At 45.8% G+C, this 24,063-nt stretch overlaps 1 protein-coding gene across 4 annotated transcripts in view; it reads left to right on the forward strand.

The window, feature by feature from the left end:
• PXYLP1 (2-phosphoxylose phosphatase 1) overlaps positions 1-24,063 on the forward strand; it is a 62,574-nt gene that overhangs the window by 5,107 nt on the left and 33,404 nt on the right. Inside the window, exons 1-2 of one of the 4 annotated variants that reach the window (XM_012437063.3) lie at positions 17,266-17,850; positions 23,076-23,207. In XM_012437063.3, the coding sequence (XP_012292486.2) occupies positions 23,129-23,207 (79 nt within the window). In that variant the 5' untranslated portion in view covers positions 17,266-17,850; positions 23,076-23,128. Of the gene's footprint in view, positions 1-17,265; positions 17,851-19,984; positions 20,004-22,721; positions 22,735-23,075; positions 23,208-24,063 lie in introns of those variants that run through there. The other 3 variants (XM_012437065.3, XM_012437066.3, XM_064378745.1) reach the window with 3 other exon arrangements.

The following is a 24,063-nucleotide window of genomic DNA, read 5'->3' on the forward strand; positions in this document are numbered from 1 at the left end:
TCTTGCATTATGTTTATAGAGTACCTTACTGTATAAGTAAGCAACTATGTCCATGATCTCATTTGATTCAGTAAGCCCACTATCTGCTTAGAGATGGGGAGGTGGGACCTTAGACGGGTAAAAGCCTTCCTCAAGAATTCAGATCTCTTAAGCAGAGAAATTCTATGTAAACCTAGATATTCCTGCCCACAGTTCTTTGATAACTGAATGCAGTTACATAGTTTTTTGAAAATTATAGGCCTGGTCCCATTCTTAGGGATAAAAGTAGGTATTGGTTTTCTCTAAAATTTTCTGCAAGTCAAACAAACAAACAAAAACAGTGTATATATAACACCCAGAAACCTGGAAGGACTTCTCAGGGTTTGTGGATGTCAGAGGTTCTCTGTTGATGATTTCCATACTAGAGTACCTGAGTTTGGTTGTGTATTCAGCACTGTGCAGTGATTGAGTGTTTACATTCGGAGGCTGAACTGACTTTTAAGCCCTGGATCTACTATTACTAGTGATATCCCCTTGAGCAAGTTACTTCTCTGGGCTGGTTTCCTTATTTGTAAAATTTGGGTGGTGATAATAATACCTACTTCACGGTACTGTTGTGAAACTGAAATATAATAACACATCATGAGGGCTTAGAAAAGCACCTACCACGTGGTACATGCTTTAAAAATGCTAGCTGCTATTCCTATTCATTTGTTTCTTAAAATTACCTTTTAGGCGCCAACCGACTGCGCTGAGATGATGGATATAGGATAATAGTCTCTGTCCTCATGGAACAGAGGACATTATACTTCAGTTTGTGATGAAGGACATGAATGGTGGTGCCGACCGATTTCCAGGCACTTACTTATAGGCATGAGGCTGTGAAGGGGCTGCCCGTGGGGTGGGGGAAGGACTGTTGACCTCAGCTGGTACACCCTGGTGGCATGTGACCTTGCCAGCTCTTTGAAACAGGCAGTCATTTTGATTGGTCTATGTCTGACACGTGCTGGCTGTTTTAACTGTCACTCTTGGCCACAGGTTGTTAGTGGGGAGCATGATAAGGGACCCTATATCTGTTTAGTCACCTGGTTTGCCAGCACTGTTTTTGGTCCTGGTTGACAGAATGCTGCCCTGGCTACCATTTTGGAATGGCTCTTCAGCAGCCCCAGAAGCCTTGGTACTATCAGAGACCCAGTTCTCTGAGCAAGAAATGGCACAGCTGCTCCTGAGAGCAGGTAGGGGACTAGCCAGAGGCAGGAAGCCAGAACACCACATTTCCTATGTCTGCTGTAGCTGGAAATTTCTTGACCCGAAGAAACTGCATTGACGGGCATGGATTTCCTAACTGGTGCTGGAAAGAGAGGTCCTTCCTCCTCAGACCTCGCCTTGCTTGCTCCGTGCATCCGACAGAGAGGCTCCAGCATGGCAGCCTGCCCGACTAGCACCTGCCATCACGGAGCTGGCACGGCCTCCAGCAATGGGCTGTCGACCAGAAAACCCTTCTGTGATTGCTGCTTCAGGAACTCAAGAGTTTCTCTGCCTCGTTTGAGTGTGATTAGCCCAGCTTGTACTCTGTATGCACTGGAATACTTCATACCAGTAAGTCAGCAGTCAGACTGGAAAAACTGTCATCAGTTATCTTAGTGGGCAGCCAGCTTATTTTTACTTATTTTAAACTACAGTTGACCCTTGAACAACTCAGGGGTTAGGAGCACTGATACCCCCTCTGCCGCCCTGGCCCCCCGCAGTTGAAAATCCGAGTATACCTTTTAAATCCCCAACATCGTAACTATACATAGCCTACTGTTAGCCAGAAGCCTTACTGATAATGTAGTCAGTTAACACATATTTTGTATGTTGTATGTATTATATGCTATATTCTCACAATAAGCTGGAGAAAAGAAAATGTTATTAAGAAAATCATAAGTAAGAGGAAACATTTACTATTCATTAAGTGGAAGGGGATCATCATAAAGGTTTCTTCCTCACTGTCTTCACAGTAGGGTCTTGCTGTCTCAGGGGTGGCAGAGGCGGAAGAGAATCTACGTGTAAGTGGACTTGCCCAGTTCAAATCCATGTTGTTCAAGGGTAGACCTATGTTCTGGAATTTTAAATGAAGTTTTGTCTTTAAAAAAAAACAAAAAACCTGCCCCACACTTATAAAACAAAGAAACAGCAAATAATGCCAATCTTTTGTATGTAGGGAGAATTAAAGCGAAAGGGGGAAACCCTTTCTCTGTTTTACAAATGGTTCCCCAGGTGCTCCGACTTCTCTGGTCGTGATAGTCTCTTGATTTCCAAGACTGGAACCTCTTTTGTCTCCGTCGCAGTTCCTAATGGAAACACAGCCCTGAAAAATCAAAGCTTGGGCATTTACCGTCGAAGGTCATGGCATGGATGGTTGATTTTTTTGGCTCTGTCTTCAAAGTGAAAAATCACTGTCTTCTTTGAGAAAGAAAGTATATTTTGGGAGGTGGCTAACGTCAGCAGGCAGGAAGATCTAAGCAAGCCTGTCTCATCCTCGGTTCACATAATTTCTAGCATTGCTAAGTTCGCAGTGTGTGATTTTTTTTTCTCCTCTTGTGCATCTTGCTGATGATCTTGAAACAGCTGCATTAATTGATGGTGTTTAACGACTCTACTTACAGTTAGTAATCGCAGTTGGCTTGGCTGAGGATCGTGTGTTCTTTTTATTTGTTGTTTAGCTTGAGAAGTGTTTATTTACTCCGTGTGCCGAATGCCAGAAGGGGAGATGGGAACCCCTCACCTCGGTGCCAGCCCCCTGCCCGGTGCTCACACTCCCCTGGAACATCATCCTGCGTCATCACAGCATCTGTTCCCAGTGTGCTCTGATTGTCTGCTCATGGGACTGTCTTCAAGCTTGATGGGAAGTCCCTGAAAAGCAGGGAACATACCCCAGCGTTAGCCTTTAGCACAAGGACTGGCATGAAACAGGCCTCAATAAAAGTTGGCCGAATGAATGATGAGTGGTTGCAAAACATATCAGTTATGAACGTGTCTGGCTGAAAGTAACAGAAAGCCCTGCCTCAGTGGCTTCAGCAAAAAGGGATTTGTTTTTCTCAAGTAAGAAAATGCGTGAAGATAGGTGATTCTGCTGGTGTTGGTTTCGGCACCTGATATCTGTCTGGACTGACACTTGTGTTATTCTCTTGGCCTTTCCTTCATGATGGCAAAAACACCAGCAGACTTCCCCTTATTTCATAGTCAGAACCGTATCACATGGGATACCCGCAGTTAAACAGGCCATGTGAGTGTGTGGCAGGGGGCACTGAGGAAGGCTCACTGCTCAAACAAACCAAGTATGTTTAATGGTTCAAATATGGTAGGCATTCAACCTCTTATTCACACATCGTCCAAAATGGCTGTTTCTGATTGGCGAGGCGCTCTCCTCCAAGAGGAGATTCGGGGACTCAGGCTCTCAAGGATGCCATGCTCGTTTGCCTCAGTCAGCTGAAGAGGAAGGAACCTGGAGGTGTGGGAGGATTTTGTGGGCCAGGCTCAGAGGTGGTGAATTACTGGCCCTGACATTCCACTGGCCAGGGCTCAGTCACATGACCATGCCCTCCAAAGGGAGGAAATGTGGTCCTGCCACATGCCCACGGAGGAGAGGAGATGGGTATCACAATTAGCTGGCAGTCTCTGCTACACTGTCCGCTCCCTCCTCCCTGCAGAAATCAGGATTCTCTTACAAGGAAGAATGAGTGGATATTAAGGGGCAAGTGGGGGTGTTTTCTTTAGAAGGAAATGCTGTGCTAAGAAGAATCCAGCCAAAAGTCTCTTCATTCCCAGGAGATCATCTGTTCTAAATCCCTGCTTCAGTCACTACCTTTGGGAACTGGGCCAGATGACTCAGTAGGACAGTGGGAAGCCCTCATTATCCTCCTGTCTTGACACAGGGCATGTTCTTAACAGCTTTGTGGGAATGTGTCCTAGATGATTCACATCAGCAGTTGGAGGTTACCCCAGAGGAAATGGTCTTCAGTCCCCCAAGGCCAGAGGAACCTATGAGAGCTTCTTTTTTTCAAGTGCCCCTGCCCACCCAACCTTCCACAGCTTCTCTTCCTCTCCAGCCCTGCCCAGCCCACACCTGCAGGGGAGGAGAGGACACAGCAAAGAGTGACCTGATTCCCCTCTAATTCATTAAGAAGTGTTTTCCCACTACTTCCTGCTAGTTTTTCTCAGTATTCATTGACGAGGGATCTATTGATCCACTGGGGTGTAGTGCTTCATTCTTGTTCAGTTCCTTGTAGGTTTCTGTGATGGGGCTGCTCCATCCACAGCATTCTTCCTGGTGCTTACCTTCCTTTTTCCCACCTTCCCTCCCTGCCCCTAACACCTATTGAGCACCTGCTGCTTGTCTGGTGTCTATCCACCAGCACCATGGAAGATGGGCAAGAAAGCTGACGGGAGTCTGTCATGCTGATGAGTAGAGCGGGAGGGGTAGGCCCTGGGGGTTGTGGTTGCCCAGTATTGGAGGACGTCACCCAGCCTTGGGGTCAGGAAAGGTTTCCAGGGGAAGGTGGTGCTTGAGCTGAGTTTAAGGAAAAGCAGGAGTTAACCAGGTCAAGAAGGCATCTGGGCCAAGACAGTGGAATGGGCACAGACATTGAGTTATGAAAAGGGGGAACAGCACGTAGTCGACTGTGCCCGAGTCGGGTGGGATGGTGTGGCCGTTCACTCATCCAGCCCTGCTGTGCCATGGAGCCTGGCCTTACAGGGGCTTGCAGGCAGAAAAGGACCAGCCCTCATGGAACTCATGGGCTGGCTGTGAGAGGGGATGAGTCTGCAGAGGAGTTTGGGCCAGAGTCTGAGGAAGGCTTGGCTGCTGTCCCAGATTCTGCTCTGAAGGGTCTGCTGTGGAGGCTGAGTAGGAAAGGGGCCCCGTCGCTTGTGCCATCACCTCTTGTGCCCCGTCCCTCTGTGTCTGATTTTTGACTGGTCCTTTGCCCGGGCATTACTCAGGCTATAAAAATAGAGGCTGGCACCAGAACTCCAGCATGTAGTTGGTGCAGAAAGCTGAAGCTGTCATTACATATCAAGATACTTGCCAGGGAGATTTTTGGTGGAGCACTTTCTTGGAACCCTGAGGATGAGGTTCTAAAGTTGGCTTGCAGTTTTTTTCTCCCTAGAACTTATACCAATGCTTCTGGCCACTCACTTGGAATATGTACTGGTTGTGCTTGTTGCTCACCTGCCCCCAGACTCATACACGCCCTCAGGGACACGTTGAAACAAACACTCAACCCTGAAATCCACCGGATGTGGGCTCACCTTGCCACAGACTGGCCTGATTGGAGGGGCTTAGTTCTCTCCGTGGGGCCGCTGGAGGCTGGCATGCAGTCCATCAGGTGTTCATGTCCTATACACGGCAGGACATCCTGGCCTGAAAAAGTAACTTTCAGCACTGCCTGAGAAGGTCAGGGTTCTGATAGCTCTGTGCTTTCTTTCCCTAAGGAAATGAGGGCTGAGCCAGAGTTTAGCAAAGCTGTCAGCTGCCTTTATTGTGATGAATGGTTCCAAGGGTGGTTTTCTTCGTTCTCCCTCCCAGCCCTGTTTAGTAAGGTGGACTGGGCAGTGCTGGAGAATGGGGTACAGAGGTACAGAGAGATGAACCATTATGCTAGTCTAAGCCAAGGGCTGAATGAACTGCACTTTGCTTCAAGGTGGGCTAATCTGAATCTGTAGACAGAGACTGAATAGTTTCATGCTGTTTTTTGGGTGCCTTCTTGGTCAAAGTGTTGTAGGGAATGCAAATAATAATGGGGAGGAGGAAATCATGACTGTCTTATGTTTTCCAGGATGGACTTATCTAATCCCCTCCATGCCCCCTGAGGCAGGCAGCAATATTACACTCCACTAGAATAGAAGCTCCATGAGGGCAGGAATTTGGGACTGGTTTGGTCACTACAAATCCCCAGCTTCTATAACTATCCTTGGCATAGAGCAGTTGCTCAGTAAATATCTGAATAAATGAATGAATCTCCATTTGCAGGTGAGAACACTTCAGCTCAGAGAGATTAAATACCTTGCTCAAGCTATTAGGTAGTGGACTAAAAGGCCAGGGAGGGACCATGAACTGTGACTTGAGGAACCCCAGCCCCACTGCCCCTAGAATGATGACATCTTCTAGGATAGCAGTGTAGGAGGGCTGGAGCCTGCCTGACCTGGTCTACTGAACACAGCACAATCTTGGCAAAACCCACCAGTTGTATGACGATGAGCTGCAAGGCCCCAAATATCAGGACCCAGGGGTTGGAGAGACTGTCTTCCGGCTGCCAGCGCCCTGCTGTAACTCAGAGGTGGGGTGATATGCAGGCTGTATCTATCAGCAGCTTGAGAGTGACATTTCAAGAGTACCACCTACATCCGGTCGGGCGATTACTGAGAAACTTTCAGTGACTCCCTACTCCTACGTGAACCTAGTCTGGCTCCAGCCCTCCTCCACCCTGTTCACCGATGAGTCACTGCATAAGGCCTGTCACCCACAGTACAGTGGCATGGAGGTGGGCTTTGCAGCCTGCCTCTGTACCATTTATCCTCACATCAGGCACGCCCACTGACATCCTCCTCGCCTTTTAGTTAGCACAGTTTCCGCCTCTTTCATGCAGCCCTCTCTCTGATCATTCCAGCACAAAGAGCCCCCTACTCCTCAGGTCCCCGTAGCCTTTGTCTGTCTGGACAGTGCATTTCCTAAGGATGTTCCTGGAACCGTGGGTTCCGCAAGTGGATGGGGCTGCTGCCAAGTGGGGCACTAGGCCCCTCCCAGTCCACCTAAGCACTTCCACTGCTACCTGAATTCCACATCAGGTTCCAAGTTATGATGAGTTTTGAAAGACGATTCTGTTTCAAAACCACTGGTCTCTATAATTTATCATGTGCCTGCCTTGTGAGATACTGCTTAACTGCATTGTTTAAAAATAATTTAAATAATGTTTTACAGCATTCATTTTTTCTGGTTTTTAAAAGTAATACAAGTTTAAGAAAATTTAGAAAATGCAGAAATACATGTGAGAAAATAAGCCTACCGGGATTCCACCACCTACTTAAGGAGTGGTGAGCCACTCTTCTGTCTCGTAATTTGTTTGTTTTAAAGAAAATTTACATTACTTGTCGTTGCAGCTCTAACCATCATAATATTTAGGACATATATTCTCTTTCCAATGTTTTTCCTTGTCTTTTTCTAAAAAGTTGTTACTTTTACAAATAGCAATTATTTAAATTCATTTTTTTTAAATAGCACAGGTTCAAATTCTAAAGTATACAATAAGAAGTCTTGCTCCCACCCCTGCTCCAAGCCATTCAGCCAAATCTGTACATGCTATATTGTAGCTTGTCTTTTTGACTTGACAAGGTAACGTTTTCCTCTGTCATTACTAACCTTTTTTGTTGTTATTTGCACCCAACATACTATAAAATCAAAGCATTAAAATATATGAGTAAATATTGAAAGTTCTTCCTACTTCACAATAGAGGGGACATTGTTCATTTGGGCACCCATCTCCTGCAAGACCTTTTTCTGTAAATTTATGTTTTCCAAAAATTTACATGTATATGTTGAGATGAGCAGAGTTGGTTTTTCCTAAGTGAGATTACACTGTATCTTTTATGCTGCTACTTTTGCTTTTTGTCTTTTGTTTTTAACTTGGCAATATTTCTTGGAAGTTTGTCCATCCTCACCTAAGCCCACTTCTTTCTTTTTTTAAGGCTGAATCGTGTTCCATTGTTTGGACAAACTCTGAATTTCCAACTGTTTCCCTATGGATGAACATTTCAGTTATTTTCGCATTTGCATAATGACTCCTAGTGCTGCTTTGTACATAGGTGGTAGCATTTTTGTAGGATGGAAACCTGGAATACAAATTCTTGGGGCAAAAGATGTGCATGTTTATTGTTTTGATGGAGACCACCATTTCTCCTTCACAGATGCCATTCTAATTAACCCTCTCACCAGCAGTGTATGAAAGATCTCATACCCCTGAGACAGACTAACGTTCATGAGAGGCGAGAGGTGAATTTTTTTGGCCTATCTAGAAGGTAAGAAATACCACCAACTCCTTTTTTTTTTGAGACAGAGTTTCACACTTTCATGCAAGCTAGAGTAAAGCAATCTTGGCTTACTGCATCCTCTGCCCCCCAGGTTCAAGCGATTCTCCTGCCTCAGCTTCCCGAGTAGCTGTAATTATAGATGCCTGCCACCACGCCTGGCTCATTTTTGTACTTTTAGTAGAGACAGCGTTTCACTATGTTGGCCAGGCTGGTCTCAAACTCCTGACCTCAGGTAATCCACCTGCTTTGCCCTCCCAAAGTGCTGTGATTACAGGCATGAGCCACCGTGTCTGGCCACCAGCTCATTTTTAAATGTGTATTTTTTCCATCCTAGTTTTCCAAACATGTACATAACTATACATATTGAAAACCAGAATCACGCCATGCCTGGTTTTGTATCCTTTTTTTCTTTCACATTAGGTCAGGGACGTTTTCTCTGGTCATTGCATTCTCTCCAAAAGCTCCATTGTGCAGGGTTGCTGTCCTGTTGAGCTGTTGCAGATCACCTGGAGTGGTTTTGATTTTAGTTTATTTATGTCCTTGACCTTCAAAGATCCCGGGAATAATAAGTTGTAGAAAAGAAAGGAAAGCAGAAGAAACACCTGCAGAGAATTGGCACAAGGAGTGTCCAGTAGACAAGAACAAAATTAAAATCGAAATTAGATATTTGCTCAGGGGCTCATCTCTTAGGTATTTGACCAGAAGTTCCCTAAAATATCACCATGAGCTCTTGTTATATATGGACATTGGGTTATATGTTAAGCTTGACCTGTTTCACGCATTCTTCTGTGAAAAGTACACAGCTTTGCTGTTGTTGTTTGGATAGAGAGATTCTGATGGTTTCAGAACATTTAATGTCAGTGGAAACATTCGGGAGTCAGCGTGGTGTGATGGAAATAGCATTGAACTGGAAAGTCAGGAGAGCTGGCTTCAGACTCTAGTTCTTCCCCCGACTGACTGAGTAAACCTGGACACACTTCACCGTTTGGGTTGCCTAGGGTCTGCGTGGCAAGGATGACCTGGGTGTAGTGGATTTGGAAAGCTTGGTGGAGGAGAGGCTAGCAGTTAGAGGTCAATTCCAGCTTAGTATTAAAAGAGAGCTCTCTATGAATTGGCACTTTCTAATCATGAGAATGACTGTATTTTGTCAGTTTTCAGAAATATTCTGACAGGTGGTCAGTCAGCTCTATGCAAACAGACACTTTCCCTACTGTCATGTGGCTTAGGGTCAGTCACAGGAGACAGCCAGCCAGCCAGGAATTTCACCGTGGTCATTTGATTACATAATGATAGTCCTGAGAAGTGTCATGGAGAAGAGGTACAGGATGACTTGAGAGTGAGGCAGGCTGCTGAACAAGGCGGGTGAGTCGAAGGGCAGCCTCTCTGAGACAGTGATCTTTGAGCTGGGATCCAGGGCATGGTCAGCAGTCAGCAAAGTGAGAAAGTGGAGGCACAGAGCAGAGGCAGCATGCTGGCTGGAGGCAGTCAGTGGGGGTTGCTGCTGGCCATAGTGAGTCTTTCCTCCATTCATTCATCTCTTCATTCATACATTCATTCACTCTTTCAACAAATATTGGTTAAGCATCCATTCTGGACCAGGCAGTGTTCTTGGCCCTGGGAATACACGTATAGAGAGCAAGGCTGACAAAGTTCCCAGCCTCATGGAGCTCAGTGTTCCACATAGCAAATCATTCCCAAACTTGGTGCCTTAAAACAGCCGTCATTTTCCACTTATCTTCATAGTCTGGAGGTAGACCGGGCCCAGGCGGCTGTTTCTCATGCATGTGTCTCACACAGTTATTCAGGCAGTAACTGGTCTTATTCTCTGTGTCTTTGAGCACTTCAGCCTTGGCTTCGAACCCACTACCTGTCTCAGCTCACCAGAGTCCTCCCAAAAGGGCAATCCAGTGGCCTTGTGTGCTGGGTCCAGCATGCCCCTTGGGGTCTTACCTCCCTCCCCTGCCTCAGGCAGCTCCAAGAGCAACAGGTTTCTCCACCTCAGGTTCATTCTTGGAGATAAGGAGTGATGCCCTTTTGACATTCCAGGCACCTGCCCAGCTGACCAAGGCCTGAAGTCCCCAGTGAGCAAAGCTCTTCTGTGGGGCTGAGAGATGTCTGGGTCTGGGATGAGGGCTTGAGGTAAGGCTGCACTGGTAGGTGGAGCTGTGGAGGCCATAGGCAGTGTTTGGTTGACATCCCTGGAGCATTATGGGAAACCACTGAAAGACCAGAGATCTGATGACTCCCTAACAAAATTACAGAAGACAGTTCTTCTTGGAAAACAAGATTTGTATTACATTTTAAAATTAATCTGTTAGGATGATTGTCTTATAAAACAAGGCTTTCAGGTATGTCCCTGAAATGCAAGTGTCCTCTAGGATTACTTGTCCTCTAGCTTAAAGAGAGGAAGCATAGATGTCCATCCTGATTCTATCAGTTATTATATCACAATCAATGATATGGCAATCTGTGGTTCATTATCACAGAGTTGGTGGGCAGAGTCAACTTTCTATAACCATGAGTTCACATTCTACAACAAACATTCCCACCACTGGGATTTCATGTAACACACAATAGTGCCCAAGCAGTAACTCAATGGGCCTTGTAAGAGGACTACAAAAACAAACCTCCAAATAGTACAGTCTAGCCTTTTGCACTGTTAATAGACATACTAAGTAAAAAACTCCATCTAGAAACTTGATTTTATGATGATAATACAGAATAAGCACTTGCTCGGTTAGCTGCAGTTTGTGGAAACTGGTGTGTAAACAAGGATCATGGCCACCCCCATTGCTTTCCATGCTCAAAATTACTTGTGTCAACCACTTTTGTTCCCAAATTTCTCATTAAGTTACATCAACCTGGAGTTGTGTCTTTCACTACAACTTTACGCTAAGCTGCATGAAAGCTTTGGAGCTTTTAAGAGTTATTTTTTGAGATGGGGGTTCCGCTCTGTCACCCAGGCTGGAGTGCAATGGCATGATCTCGGCTCACTGCAAACTTCACCTCCTGGGTTCAAGTGATTCTCCTGCCTCAGCCTCCTGAGTAGCTGGGACTACAAGCGCCCACCACCATGCCCAGCTAATTCTTTTTTTTTTCATTAGAGACGAGATTTCACCATGTTGGTCAGGCTGGTCTCAAACTCCTAACCTCAAATGATCCACCTGCTCAGCCTCAAAGTTCTGGGATTACAGGAGTAAGTGAACCACTGAGCCCAGCCCTTAAGAGTCTTATTCCCTACTTTATTGGTAGGGAGCTGGGACTCGATGCAGTTCACATTTCCTCCAAAGCTAAATGTCATGATTGTAGGTAACAGTGCTCTTAGCCCTATTTTTGCTCTACTCATCACTTTATAAGTACAAAGGAGCAAACCATTATATATATATATACACACACACATACACATATATATATTATATACAGATGTATATTCTATATAGATATATATTTATCTGTATATATAGATATATATATTATAGTGATATTTTATAACGAGATATATAATATGTTATATATCCCTATATATCATATATAGAGATATATAATATATACAATATATGTAATATAATATAGAGAGATATATATTATATATATATATAGAGAGAGTTTTGAGAGCTTGTTTTGGGATCTGAGTCAGAGAATCCTTGGATCTTAGCACATGGAGGGCTCCAAAATGTCCCCCCCATTAGCCCCTCTGCAGCGTTGCCAGCAGTGGCTACACATGCTTGGCCACTTCCATGGGCAGGAGGGCTCATTCTGTACTGACACTGTCAACCTCCCACTGAGTGAGACAGCCGTGTTCTCAGATGTACTTGTAAGGACATGAAGTTCATGCCCACTGGCACTGGCAGTGATAACAAGCTACAGGGTTCCTGATGCCCACTCCTCTTCATGAATGAGTCATAGGGTCTTGCCAAAGCTCCGTAGGTAAGTGTGATCCAAGCCAAAAAAGGTCTCATCGGGCAAAACACCTCTCAGTGGCATGCGTGAGTGCTCTTGTCCATCCATCCATCTAGAGCAAAATCCTCTTCTTATATAATACTGTTAACATAGAAATGCAGGCTGTCATAACCTGGGCCTTCAGATGTGCCTGATTCACATTGCACAGCTATGAGTCTCAGGACTTTGTAAGCTATTTTTTTGACTTTAAAAGTTTGACTTGTATCACTCACGCCTTTATTGTAAGCCACTTGCACTTCCAGTGTTGCAGCCTGCCTGTTTAATCCTCTCATGCTTTCTTTGACATTTTAAGAAATTTTAATTGACACACTTGCTTGCAAAATTTTTTTTAAACCCCTTATATTTTTAAAGTGGCTTTGTGGTGAGTAAATCATACCAACTGCATATTCTTCTTTCTTTGTTGAGGTGCTTATAGCTGCTCTTGACATTCTAAAATAATAATGCCAGTCTCAAATGTAACTACTTCTAAACTTAAGAAAGAGCAAAGCAGTTACATTGGAGGGAACACAGACTTGTTCCAAAATGTCAAAAAAACAAAAAAAAAAACTGAAGTGTACATAAAAGTGAAAATTCTGGCTTGATGAATTATTTTAGTCTGTTCTGGCCCTGAGAAATGATCAGCTGCCTTGACAAGTTTATCCTTTATAGAGCGGAAAAAAAAAAAAATCTCAAAGGAGAGAATGGTTAGAACATGTAGTTCACAAAGAAAAAAAAAGTTTACTATTTCAGGGATTTAAAAATACTAAGTCTGCAGATGATCAGCCTCAAGATCCTTTTTGGAAAGAAATGGTAGATAAATAATTAATGCTGCATATTTTAAAAACGTGTGAAATATGGAACAAAAGGTCCGTTAGCAGAACACGTAGTCAGTAGGCTGCAGGAGGCTGCTCTGCTGTTGTCACTGCTGAATTACACCTGAGCGGACCAGCACTGATTTTTTTTAAACATACAGTTATGACTCTATGTGTTTTGATGACTGGATCTGAAAAGTTCTGATACTGTCATCAGATGACTGTGTTTGAGAATAATTGTTCATGTTGTCATACCTTCTCCAGTTGGGAGTTGTCACAAACATCCCCTTCCTCACTCATTCCTAACAGAGGCTTGACTCTATTCAGTGAGAATAGAGTCTTCAGCCAGTGAGATGTGATGGGCAGCCTAGGGGAGGAGTTTCTGCGGAAGGCTTCCTTGCTTCTAGTAGAGATGCACAGGGGGTTATCCCTTCTGCCTCTGCCCATGGCTGAGTATATGGCTGTGTTGCCTGGCAGTGTGGCTGCCAGCTTGTGACCCTGAGAGAAGCCAGCTGTAAGAGGACAGACCTGGAAAGTTCTTGGCTTCCATTGATGCTTGGAGTTGTTGAATCAATTAGCCTTGGAACTGCTGTCCTAATACTATGGCTTGTAATGTGAGAATGTGGATGAGTCTTTGCTTGCTAGTGTTTTCTGTTACCTGCAGCAAAGCCATATTTATAGATACATGAATTATTTAAGATAAAAAAAAAACTAAAGTGCAAAAAGAGCAAAAGTGACCAGAGCAGGGTCTCATATCATGTCCAAGAGTGGCATTCATCCTGGTCAGTGATGAGATTTTCTGCCTGATGCAGCTCATGAACGCATGTGCACTTACTCATTATACCACCAGAAGGGAGCTCTGTGAACAGTACCAGTGTTCTGCCAACAGCAAGTTCTAGATGGGATATTGGTTTGTCTGCTTTAGCAGAAGTGAAATAAGAATGGATTAAAATGCTATGACATTGATTTCTCTCTCCCAAAACAATTTGAGCTGAAAGGCAATCAAGGAATGGTGGCCTTGCTCCTTGGGGTCATCTAGGGTTTTTCTCTGTCATCCACTAGAGCGTTGTTTCCATCTGCATGGTGAAAGCTGCTCCTCACACTCAAGCCAGTGTTTCAGAACAGGGAAAGGGAGAAGAAAAAAGGTCAGGATGGGCTGGGGCAGGCAGCCTCCTTTGGATCTGGAATGGCCATATTACGTCCAATCAGGACTCATTGGAAAAAAATTAGCTGGGCATGGTGGCAGGCGCATGTAATCCCAGCTACTCAGAAGGCAGAAGAATCCCTTGAACCTGAAAGGCAAAGATTGCAGTGAGCCAAGATCACACCACTGCACTCCAGCCAGGGGACTCTGTCTGAATTAAAAAAAAAAAAAAAAAAAGAGTTTGATTTTTATCACTCAAGCCTTTATTGTATGCCACTTGCACTTCCAGTCTTGCAGCCTGATGTGATCCTTGATCACATCACCACAAACAGTTGCAAAGCAGTCTGGGAAACATTCTCCTTAGCTGGATGGCCATGTATCCAACTGAAACCCAGAGAGTTCTGTCCATAAGATGAAGGAAGGAATAAACACTTGGGGCAGTTAGAAGCATCTGCCACATAGTGTGTTTGCTACAGTGAAGAAGAACATGGCAAGGGCAGATTGCTGGGTACCACTCTGAATGTGAAGCAAGGGTTTCAGCCACACAGGCCAGCCTCCGTGAGCAGCTTGGGGCTTTTTACCCTCTGACCTGCCCTGGCCTCTCTTCAGGTCAACCAGGGGGTTTGAACCAGATGATATTTCAAACCTCTTCAAACTCTGACTTTCTCTGGCATGGTCCAGTGGAGATTCTATTTCTAGAGTAGGGGAGAGGAGCAAAGACAAGGGAGAAGTAGGGTAAGTAGCTCACATGTAGCTGATGGGTATTAAAACCATCAGCAAAATCACTGCTAATACTTACTGAGAGCTTATCAGAGGCTAGGCACTGTGCCATGTTCCTTACATATCTTAACCCCGTGAGTCCCTCCCTATACAACCTATGAGATAGGCCCAGTGATTGTTCCCACTTCATAGATGGGGAAACTGGGGCTCATTAGCAGGTAGCACAGGGCCCTAGACCTAGCCAGCTGACCCCTGGGCCCACGCACTTAACAACCCATTGTGGGTAGGACTGGGAAATCAAGTGGGATTTGTGAGGTGTGGCCAGATCATAACGGGTCCTTAAAGCGGGGCAAAGAGCATTGGGTTTGGTGCTGCCCTTTATTCAGGGCCTGCTTCAGGATCATTCTGCAGCACTGATCAGCACACCCTCTGTGTTAATACATTTTTGTGTTGTACAGGTATACCCAAGACTGGGTAATGTATAAAGAAAAGAAATTTATTTGGTTCACAGTTATGCAGACTGTAAGAAGCATAGTGCCAACATCTGCTTCTGCCAAGGCCTCAGGAAGCTTACAATCATGGTGGAAGGCAAAGTGGGAGCCAGTGTATCGCACGATGAGACAGGGATCAAGGCAGAGAAGAGGGGGTCCCAGGCTCCTCCTAATGAGCTCTCACATGAACTAACAGAGCTAGAGCTCACTCACCACCAAGAGGACAGCACCAAATCATTCATAAGGGATCCACTCCCATGACCCAAACACCTCCCATTAGGCCCACCTGCAGCACTGGGGATCACATGTCAGCCTGAGGTTTGGAGGGGATGCACATCCAAACCATATCACCCTCTCAGCTCCCCACTGGTTTCCCCCACAGCCAAGAGGTGGCTGTTGCCACTCCACATCACATCTGGGCATGACAGCGTCACAGGTCCAATTACCCCTCACTACCCTAGGGTAGAAGACAGGCTGCTTTTAAGGAGGAGAGCCCCCGGGGGAGAGAGGTGCCTGGGAGGGTCTGTGGTGCAGCACAGTGCAGAATATTCCAGGGGAGCCACACCTCGTGGCTATTAAGTATCCTTCCAGACGTTGCCCCTACTGAGAGGGGCAGGGAGGCCTCTGGGCCTGCCCCTGTCCAGTCTTCCCCAAGGAGGCGAGGTGCTGGGAGGAGATAGGACCCTGGCCCTCAAAAATAAGGATAGGTCCATGAAGTGGGCCTGTCTTTCAGGCTGGCCTGCCTGGTGGTGTGGATCCTGCAATCAGACCCGTCTTCCTGCTCCATCCTATAGATCAGTCGGCTTAGTCCGCAGAGGGGACTCTAGGGAGGGAGTGAGAATCAGTGAGTGTGTTTTCTGGTCCCACTGATGGGACACCTTGAGGTGAGTGGGGAAGCTGGCCTGGCTAGAGGACTATGGGTGCTGGGCCAGGCAAGCCCTCCCCTTGGAGAAGCAGACCCGACATGGCAGGGGCGCCCCAGCTCAGCCTCTGTGGCCTCTGGGCAGCTGGCTTTCCCTAGGCACAGTGCTTCCCTGCATGTGTCAATGCTGCATGGTGCCTGGACTGACTCATCTCCCTTCTCTGGCTCCTTTTACAACAACCCAGTACCTCCCCCCAACCTTTAACACCGTCCCTTGAGTTCATTCTGTTTTCGTAAAATTCAGTCACAGATGCAGCAACTTCGATCTGCTCTTCAAGATCGAGTTCCAGCATTGCTACTTCAGAAGACCAATCTGCCGTAACCGAGCCCCGATGCAGTCTTCTCTTCCTCCTGACAGCATAGGTCTCATATAGCCTAGTGATCTGTTTACTCACTGCCTCCCTCACCAGACTCTATGCTTCCTTTTTTAAAAAAACTTTTCTAAAAAAAGCCTTTAGCTTCCGACAGACACAGAAGCAGAGAGGAACAGATAATGAACCCTCAGGGATCTGTCACCCTGCTTCAGCCATTGTCAGCATTTTGCCTGTCTTATTTCATCTATTTCCCTTGACCTTTTTATCCCCTCTGGAATATATATATGTATGTGTATATGTGTGTGTGTGTGTGTCTGTATGTGTGTGTGTGTCTGTATGTGTGTGTATGCTATGTATATTATATATAATATATATAAATTATAAATAAATATATATACATACTTTATTTTCTAGATGGACTTTCTCTCTGTCACCCAGGCTGCAATGCAGTGGCGCAATCTTATCTCACCACAACCTCCACCTCCCAGGCTCAAGCAGTTCTCAGGCCTCAGCCTCCTAAGTATCTGGGATTACAGGCATATACCACCATGTCTGGCTAATTTTTTGTGTTTTTAGTAGAGATGTGGTTTCACTATGTTGGCCAGGCTGGTCTTGAACTCCTGTCCTCATGTGATCTGCTTGCCACAGCCTCCCAAAGCGCTGGGATTACAGGCATGAGTCACCACACACAGCCCCTCTGGAATATTTTAAATCAAGTCCTAGGTCTTGTATAATTTCTCCCGTAAATACTTTAGTGCTTTTCAACTGAGACCTTCCATGTGACAAAAACTATGTCCTGTATCCTGTGTCCTGTGTTCTTACCACTTAGAATAGTGCCTGGCATCTAGTGGCTGTCAGGAAATGTTATTTTGAATTGACTGACTGAGTGAATGAGTGCATGAACTGGCTTCAGCTTTTAGGAATGAGCCTGCAAATTAAGTGGAGAACTCTGAAATATGAATAACTGCTATGAACTCACAACCCCTTCATCCCAGGTGCCTTCCTGGGGTTTCCAGGAGGCTCTGGAATCTGTCCATTTTCATCAGACATCAAGGCCGGTTTTTCTTAGGCAAACATCTTTGATTTTGCAATTAAACTCCACTTTGATGTGACCTTGGAGAGGGAGAACTATTAAGATATAGCTTTTACCTGTGCTTGGCTCATATTTTGTTCACAATTGCAGACTTGAAGATTTTTTTTTAAATTATATTGCTGTATTTACTTAGGCCAAAATGATTCTGACCAAAAAAATCAACGTGTAGAATACATCTAAAGCATTTTCTTTAATATTATCTTTCTATTCTTGGTAATGGTATTTTAACTGCACACATGAAAGGTAAAATGAATGTTTGTTTTCTTTCTAGCAGTTGTGGTCATGTTTAAAACCCTAAATTCTGTACACTTTGAAGGAGAGCCTGACCCAGAGTCTGTCACTAGATGTGGTATTTTCAGCTCTAACAAGGTAAAAATTGGGCTCTGCAACTCTCTGGTAGTAGAATAGTAGCTTGTAAAAATGCCTTTGACAAGCTCTTTTTTCCTTTTAATTCAGAAATGGTGTTCATCATAATGTAATGGGAACTGCTTATTAACTAGTACTGTATTTCAAAATTGTATTTTAAAATCTTTTCTTTCATGGCTCAGACTTGTAGTAAGGTTGAATTGAGTTAGCTGAGTTTTCTGTTTTTTGTTTGGTTTTTGCTGTTTCATCAGGAATTCAGAGTAATAATTCAATTTCTGGGTTTAAGATGTTTTTACCACGTGGGTTTAGCACAGGGGGCTGCAGCTATGCCCAATAGACATCTGAGGACTAATAACTATTTTATGTTCAGCCTGGATATATAACAGTTGTTTTCACAGAAGTATTTGTAGGAATTGGATTTGGTCATGATGCCATATTGAGCCAAGAGCATCTTTTCCACAGGAGGTGATGGGACTTGAGAGATGTCTGGGGATTAGAAGATGTGGGAGCTGTAATCCCATAGCACCTCACCCTGCCGGTGCAGCAGGGAATCTTCCTGTGGATCTTATTTTTAGGGCTGTGCACAAGCAGGCTGTGGGGGTTCTGCTCTGGGCTCAGAATCCTGGCTGTCGCCTGGTGTGACTTATATGAGTCTCACCAGGTGTCTTGAGGAGCTGCTATAGACCCCAGGAGTAGGCTCAGAGTTCCTATGGGGAGAAGTGCAGGAATATGGCAGGAAGGGAACCAGGGACTGTGTGACTTCTTGATTGGCTGCAGGAGCCTCCTGCCTGGGAGGGAGAGGGGGAAAGGGAGGTCTGGAAAACTCAGGCTGGAGGTTAGACCACAGTGCCAGAAAGAGCCAGTTGGCTTGTACCTCATCATCTTGGGGTGGGGCCCAACAGAAGCTGAGACAGATGTTCCAGGCTAGAAAACCTAAGGCAAGGCAGGGACACAACAGCTGAGTCCGCCCCCAGGAAGGCTCGTGGTGACAGAGGAGCCATGGATGTGGTTGCCGACACGGCTGCCTGTGCTGATGAATGCTAGGGCCAGTGAGTAGGGAAGGGGCCAGTGGCCAGGATTTGAAAGCAGAGCCACAGCATGGAGCAGAAGCAACAGCTCAGGGGAAAGAGCGAATCCTTATGTTTAGATCGTGGCATAGGCGTCTGTGTGATTCTTCCAGAGTGTGGAAGTCAGACATAGTACATATCTGCTCGACAGCCGTGCTCTGCCTGTTGTGAGATTTGTTCCCCACGGCCACCTGCTCTTTTGTACTCTTATCCCCAGTCTTATTTAAAAAGCAGGATCCTGCAGCTCAGAGAAGTGGAGCCAGTTGTCAAGACACACAGAAAATAAGCAGCAGAGCTGGGAATTGAACACAGATCTGCCAGTCTCTGGAGCCTCGTCCTTCACACCACATTAGGGCTCCTTTCGGTCTCTTCCACTGAAGAAGTGTCCCCAGCGAAGAAACACCCACAGCAGCAGAACCATGCACTCCACTTCCCATGTTGGACACAGGCACACGTGCGCGCATGCACACACACACACACACACACACACACACACACCCCTTCTCCTTGGGGTCCTACCTTCAGCTGCAGACTTCTTCAAATCCATGTGAATTTTGGATCCTATCATCATTATTTAGCCTTTTTAAAAAACTAAGACTAAAGTTTGACATTTTCTTCAAGTTTTCTAGTGAAATGGACTCCAGAAGAAGGCATGTGTTTATCCCGGGGTTCAGTGTTCCTCTGGCCAGGCTGTGTACACACCCCTAGGGCTGTGATCATACCAGACTAGTCCCTAGCACAAGCAGAAATAATGGAAACGCTGACCATGCCAGAGGCTGTCAGAGGAGAGTCAGAAGTGGGAGGGTGCAGACCCCAGAGAGTATCAAGGGGGAATGGTGGATGGTCCCACTGTTCAGCAAATGAAAAGTCACAGACAGGTGGAGATGTCAGCAGTGCAGACTAGAAGCAGTCAGGCAGCTACACGATCCCAGCCATCTGGTTCACCTAACATATTTAAATCTAAAACTAAATATAGCTTCTTTCCCAAAAAGCACTCAGCATATTAAAGAACGAAGACAAGATGGAGATTTTCATGTCGTGCCTACAGATGAGGATATTGAGATCTAGATCCTGGCTTAGAATATCCTGGTAAAGATGCAAGGCATTTCCTCCTTACTGTATCAGTTAGCTTTTGCTTTGTATCAAGCCCTTAAAACTTACTGGCTTCAAACAGCAACTGTTATATTTGCTTATGATTCTGGGGACTGGCCATACAGTTCTTTTAGTCTGGACAGGCCACTGATATCCATCTGCTGGTGGCGTGGCTGGAGCAGGGTGGGCTGGGATGGCTTCATTCACAGGTGTGGCCATGGCAAACTGGTTGTTTGAAGGGAGCCTCAGCAGGGACTGCTGACCTTGGCCCCATGTGCTCTCTCATCCCCCAGCAGTCTGGCCTAGGGTCTTCACATTGTTGTCTCAGTGTTGCACAAGTAGCAGAGGAAGACAAGCCCCAGTGCATAAGTACTTTCCAGGTCCCTCCTTGCAACACATTTGCTTTTGTCCCATTGGCCAAGCCAAAAGTCAGTATTGGAAAAGCCCCAGTAAGCCCATGGATGCCAAGGGCATGAGAAAATTGGGGGCTGTTACTGCAACAAATTTACCGTGCTGTAAAACGGAGACTTAATTTAGCAAGTAACCATTGTTGCCACTGAATGCCCGCCTGACCGCCCGAAGACAACTCTAAATAATGCTGTGGCAAATCCCGTATGAAAAGGCAGTGTCGGCCAGGGGCAGTGGCTCACGCCTGTAATCCCAACACTTTGGGAGGCCAAGGCGAGCAGATCACTTGAGGTCAGGAGTTCAAGACCAGCCTGGCCAATGTGGTGAAAACCCCATCTCTACTAAAAATACAAAAATTAGCCGGGTGTGGTGGCGGGTACCTGTAATCGCAGTTACTAGAAAGGCTGAGGTAGGAGAATCACTTGAACCCGGGAGGCAGAGGTTGTAGTAAGCCAAGATTGTGCCACTGCACTCCAGCCTGGGCTACAACAGCGAAACTGTCTCAAAAAAAAAAAAAAAAAGAACAGGTAGTATTAAGTAAGACCATACGAAGCATACTTAGCTGTTCTAGTGGCCTCTCCTACCAGTCAGGGAGGGGGAAATCCGTTAAGAGCTTGGAAGCAGGAAGTGGTTGAGGAATAAGACCTGACCCAGTAGCAGAAACAAGGCCCTCACCTCCCACAAGCAAAAGCAGAGCAACCAGCAGGCAGATTGGCCTCTGAGGTGATGACACAAAAGACACCACACGGCATCAGAAACCGGGGGTGGGTGATTCCCCAGGGCTGGCACAGTGGCTTCCCAGGCCCAGAGTGAGAGGCCTGAAGACAAGATTTGAGCCAGAGCTGCAGAGGGAGGGAAGTGCAGGAGAACACGTGTACATGTAGTACTGAGCTTGGGCATGGGGGCACTGACTCTTGCTCAGGGATAGTGACTCATGGGACAGAAGCGTTTCCCCCCAGCTCTTCCTATCCAACTTGGGTCTGGGAGAAGGGCTCCCACGAAGAAGGGTGGTGAGAAGAAGGGCCATTCCGTCATTAACAAGATGGTGACCTGAAAATACACCACCAATATTCACAAGCATATTCATGGAGCAGGCTTCAAGAAGCGTGCCCCTCCAGCACTCAGAGAGATTGTAGGAGAGGGGGACTCCAGATGTGCGCATTGATGATACCAGGTTCAACAAAGCTATCTGGGCCACAGGACTAAGACACGTCCCATACCACCATGTCCGGCTGTCCGGGAAATGTAATGAGGATGAAGATACGACACACAAGCTCTATATTTGGTTACCTATGTACCTGTTACCACATTCAAAAATCTGATCAGTGTGGAAGAGAACTAACTGCTGATTGTCAAATATGCCAAATGGAGTTATAAAACCACAAAGTAAATAAATAAAATGAAATTGGGATCTGTTTGTTAACAGAGGTGCTGGTTGCTAGACATACAGGCTCAATTGTAAGGTGCAAGTGTATTTTCATCAATCTATTAGCAAATGTTCTCTTTTGGTAGAAAGTCCGACAGGTCCTTTAAACAAATGGGTTTTCAAACTCACCTGCTGGGCCCTTGGGGAGGAGGTGGGAGGCAGGGGGCTCTGGGAGTCTGGTTCCTGCTTCATTCCCAAAAGACATGCTTTTCATAGTATAGCTTATTGTGATAGGATTCACCCCAGGTGTACAGCTCAATGGCTATATTCAGTGATATTCTCAGTCACACAGCCCTCACACATTAGCAGATGAGCTTTCATCTGATTTTGTCTGTCTGGTCTCTGAAGGAGATTATATTTGAATGGGAGAAAGATTCAAGTTTGAAATTACTGTCACAAACTAACTGTAGTTTAAGAACCTTTTCTAAAGAGATTACGGTTTTCAAGTTCTCTTTAAAATCCCAAAGAGAACCAGGAAATAAACTTGACTTCTAAAACAGATAGGGTAAAAGTTATAGTAGTCATCCATTTTTTTTTTTTTTTTACAGAAGAGACATTTAGGACCTTATTCAGCCTTTAAAAAAAATCCTTTTGCACATTTGTAATGTGGTTAGAGGAATTTTGAATAGGCAGGATGAGGCTTCCAAAAGATCCCTGGACCACTAAGCCAGCTGAAATAGGCTCAGTGGTCCGGGATGAAGGGAGGTCTGGATGAACAGATGGAGCTAGTCAATCCTTTTCCACACCCAAGCCACCCCCCAGAGCACTGCTGTGGGACACGTTGCAAGGATTGGTGTTCAGATTAACAATTCCAATTAAAGAAGACCAAGGTCATTTCAGCCAAATGTCCATCAAAAAAAATTTGAAGGTTTAAAGGTTAAAGGTCACAGCAAGGTGAGTCCACGTGAAAATTTCCGTCATTTTCTGACACATTGTACATTCTCAATAAACATCCTTTGCATTTTCCCTTGGGAAGGTCATGTCTATAAAATATCTCATTCCCGCTTAATGTCAGATAAAGCATTCATGAACTGGTTTCCTCTTACTAACTGGAAGGGAGCATTCTCGCTTGGGCTTATTTGGGGGCAAAGACTAACCGTAGAGCATGCTGTTGTTCTCCAGCTACAGATGCATGCTTGCCTGCCAGGGGACTGGGCTAATCAGATTATTTTCAGTTGACAAACTTGGTTTTCCACCTCTAAACACTTCGTTTATCACCTCTGCTTTATTCACAGGACATGTTCCCGATTTGAGGTGAAACCATGAAGAGAAAATAGAATAATTAATAATGCTTTTCCGCAACCGCTTCTTGCTGCTGCTGGCCCTGGCTGCGCTGCTGGCCTTTGTGAGCCTCAGCCTGCAGTTCTGTGAGTAAGCCGGGCACTGCAGGTTGTGGGAGGGTAGGGGCTTCGTAGGAAACAAGGAGGCCCGAAGCCTTGTTTTATAAATGAACAATGAGGTTGAAGACAACGAAGTCTTTCTGCTTTTGGCGCTCACAGTAGCCAGTTGCAAGGAGGGATCCTAAACCACTGAGCAGTGTTCTGTGTGCTTTTCTGACTTTTGCATGAACTCCTCAACTGCGCTGGTTATTCCCAAATTTTTTGTTCAGATTCCCCAGATGGAGACACTGAGTGGCCCTGCTTGACTTCTTATGCTGAGCTACACAGAGCAAAGCTGTTTGGCCCTTTGGTTGGGTCCTTGAAAGTTGGGTGTCTGTTCAGCGTTCAGTCAGCCACGGGGCTGGAGTTGTTTGGGGGAGGGTGGGGAGGTTAGGTCACCAGTATCAAACTCGCCCCCCTGGGCAGCAGGGGCTGCATTGGAAATCCCCTGTGACGAGGCAGGAGCACTCTGAGAAAGCCCAGCCATGGGCCTCAGCATGCAGCGTACTCTGCTGAGATTCCTAGGCTCAGGCCAGGCCCCAATTCTGTGCACACCACAGCTTCCCCAAGAGTGGCTGTGTTCAGACACAGATCTAGTCCCAGGACCTCCTTAGTGGCAACCCCTCAGTGGTGGCCCATGGTCTTCTGGGAGGCCCCTTCCCTCCTGTGGCCCATCTCTGTTTCTTCTGTGCTCAGATCCTGGTGCTCCTTTACCAAGAGTGTTCTCTTCCTCACTCCCTCTCATCCTTTCCCTTTCAGCCCTTGCCTCTTCTCCAGGGCCCTTCCATGAACCCTTAAGGATTTGGTGCTTCTTTTATATACATCAGGATGCCCTGAATCCATG

The sequence above is a fragment of the Aotus nancymaae genome, unplaced genomic scaffold, assembly GCF_030222135.1.
Source record: "Aotus nancymaae isolate 86718 unplaced genomic scaffold, 86718_ANA_hifiasm-v0.15.2.pri h1tg000019l, whole genome shotgun sequence".
Taxonomy (NCBI): domain Eukaryota; kingdom Metazoa; phylum Chordata; class Mammalia; order Primates; family Aotidae; genus Aotus; species Aotus nancymaae.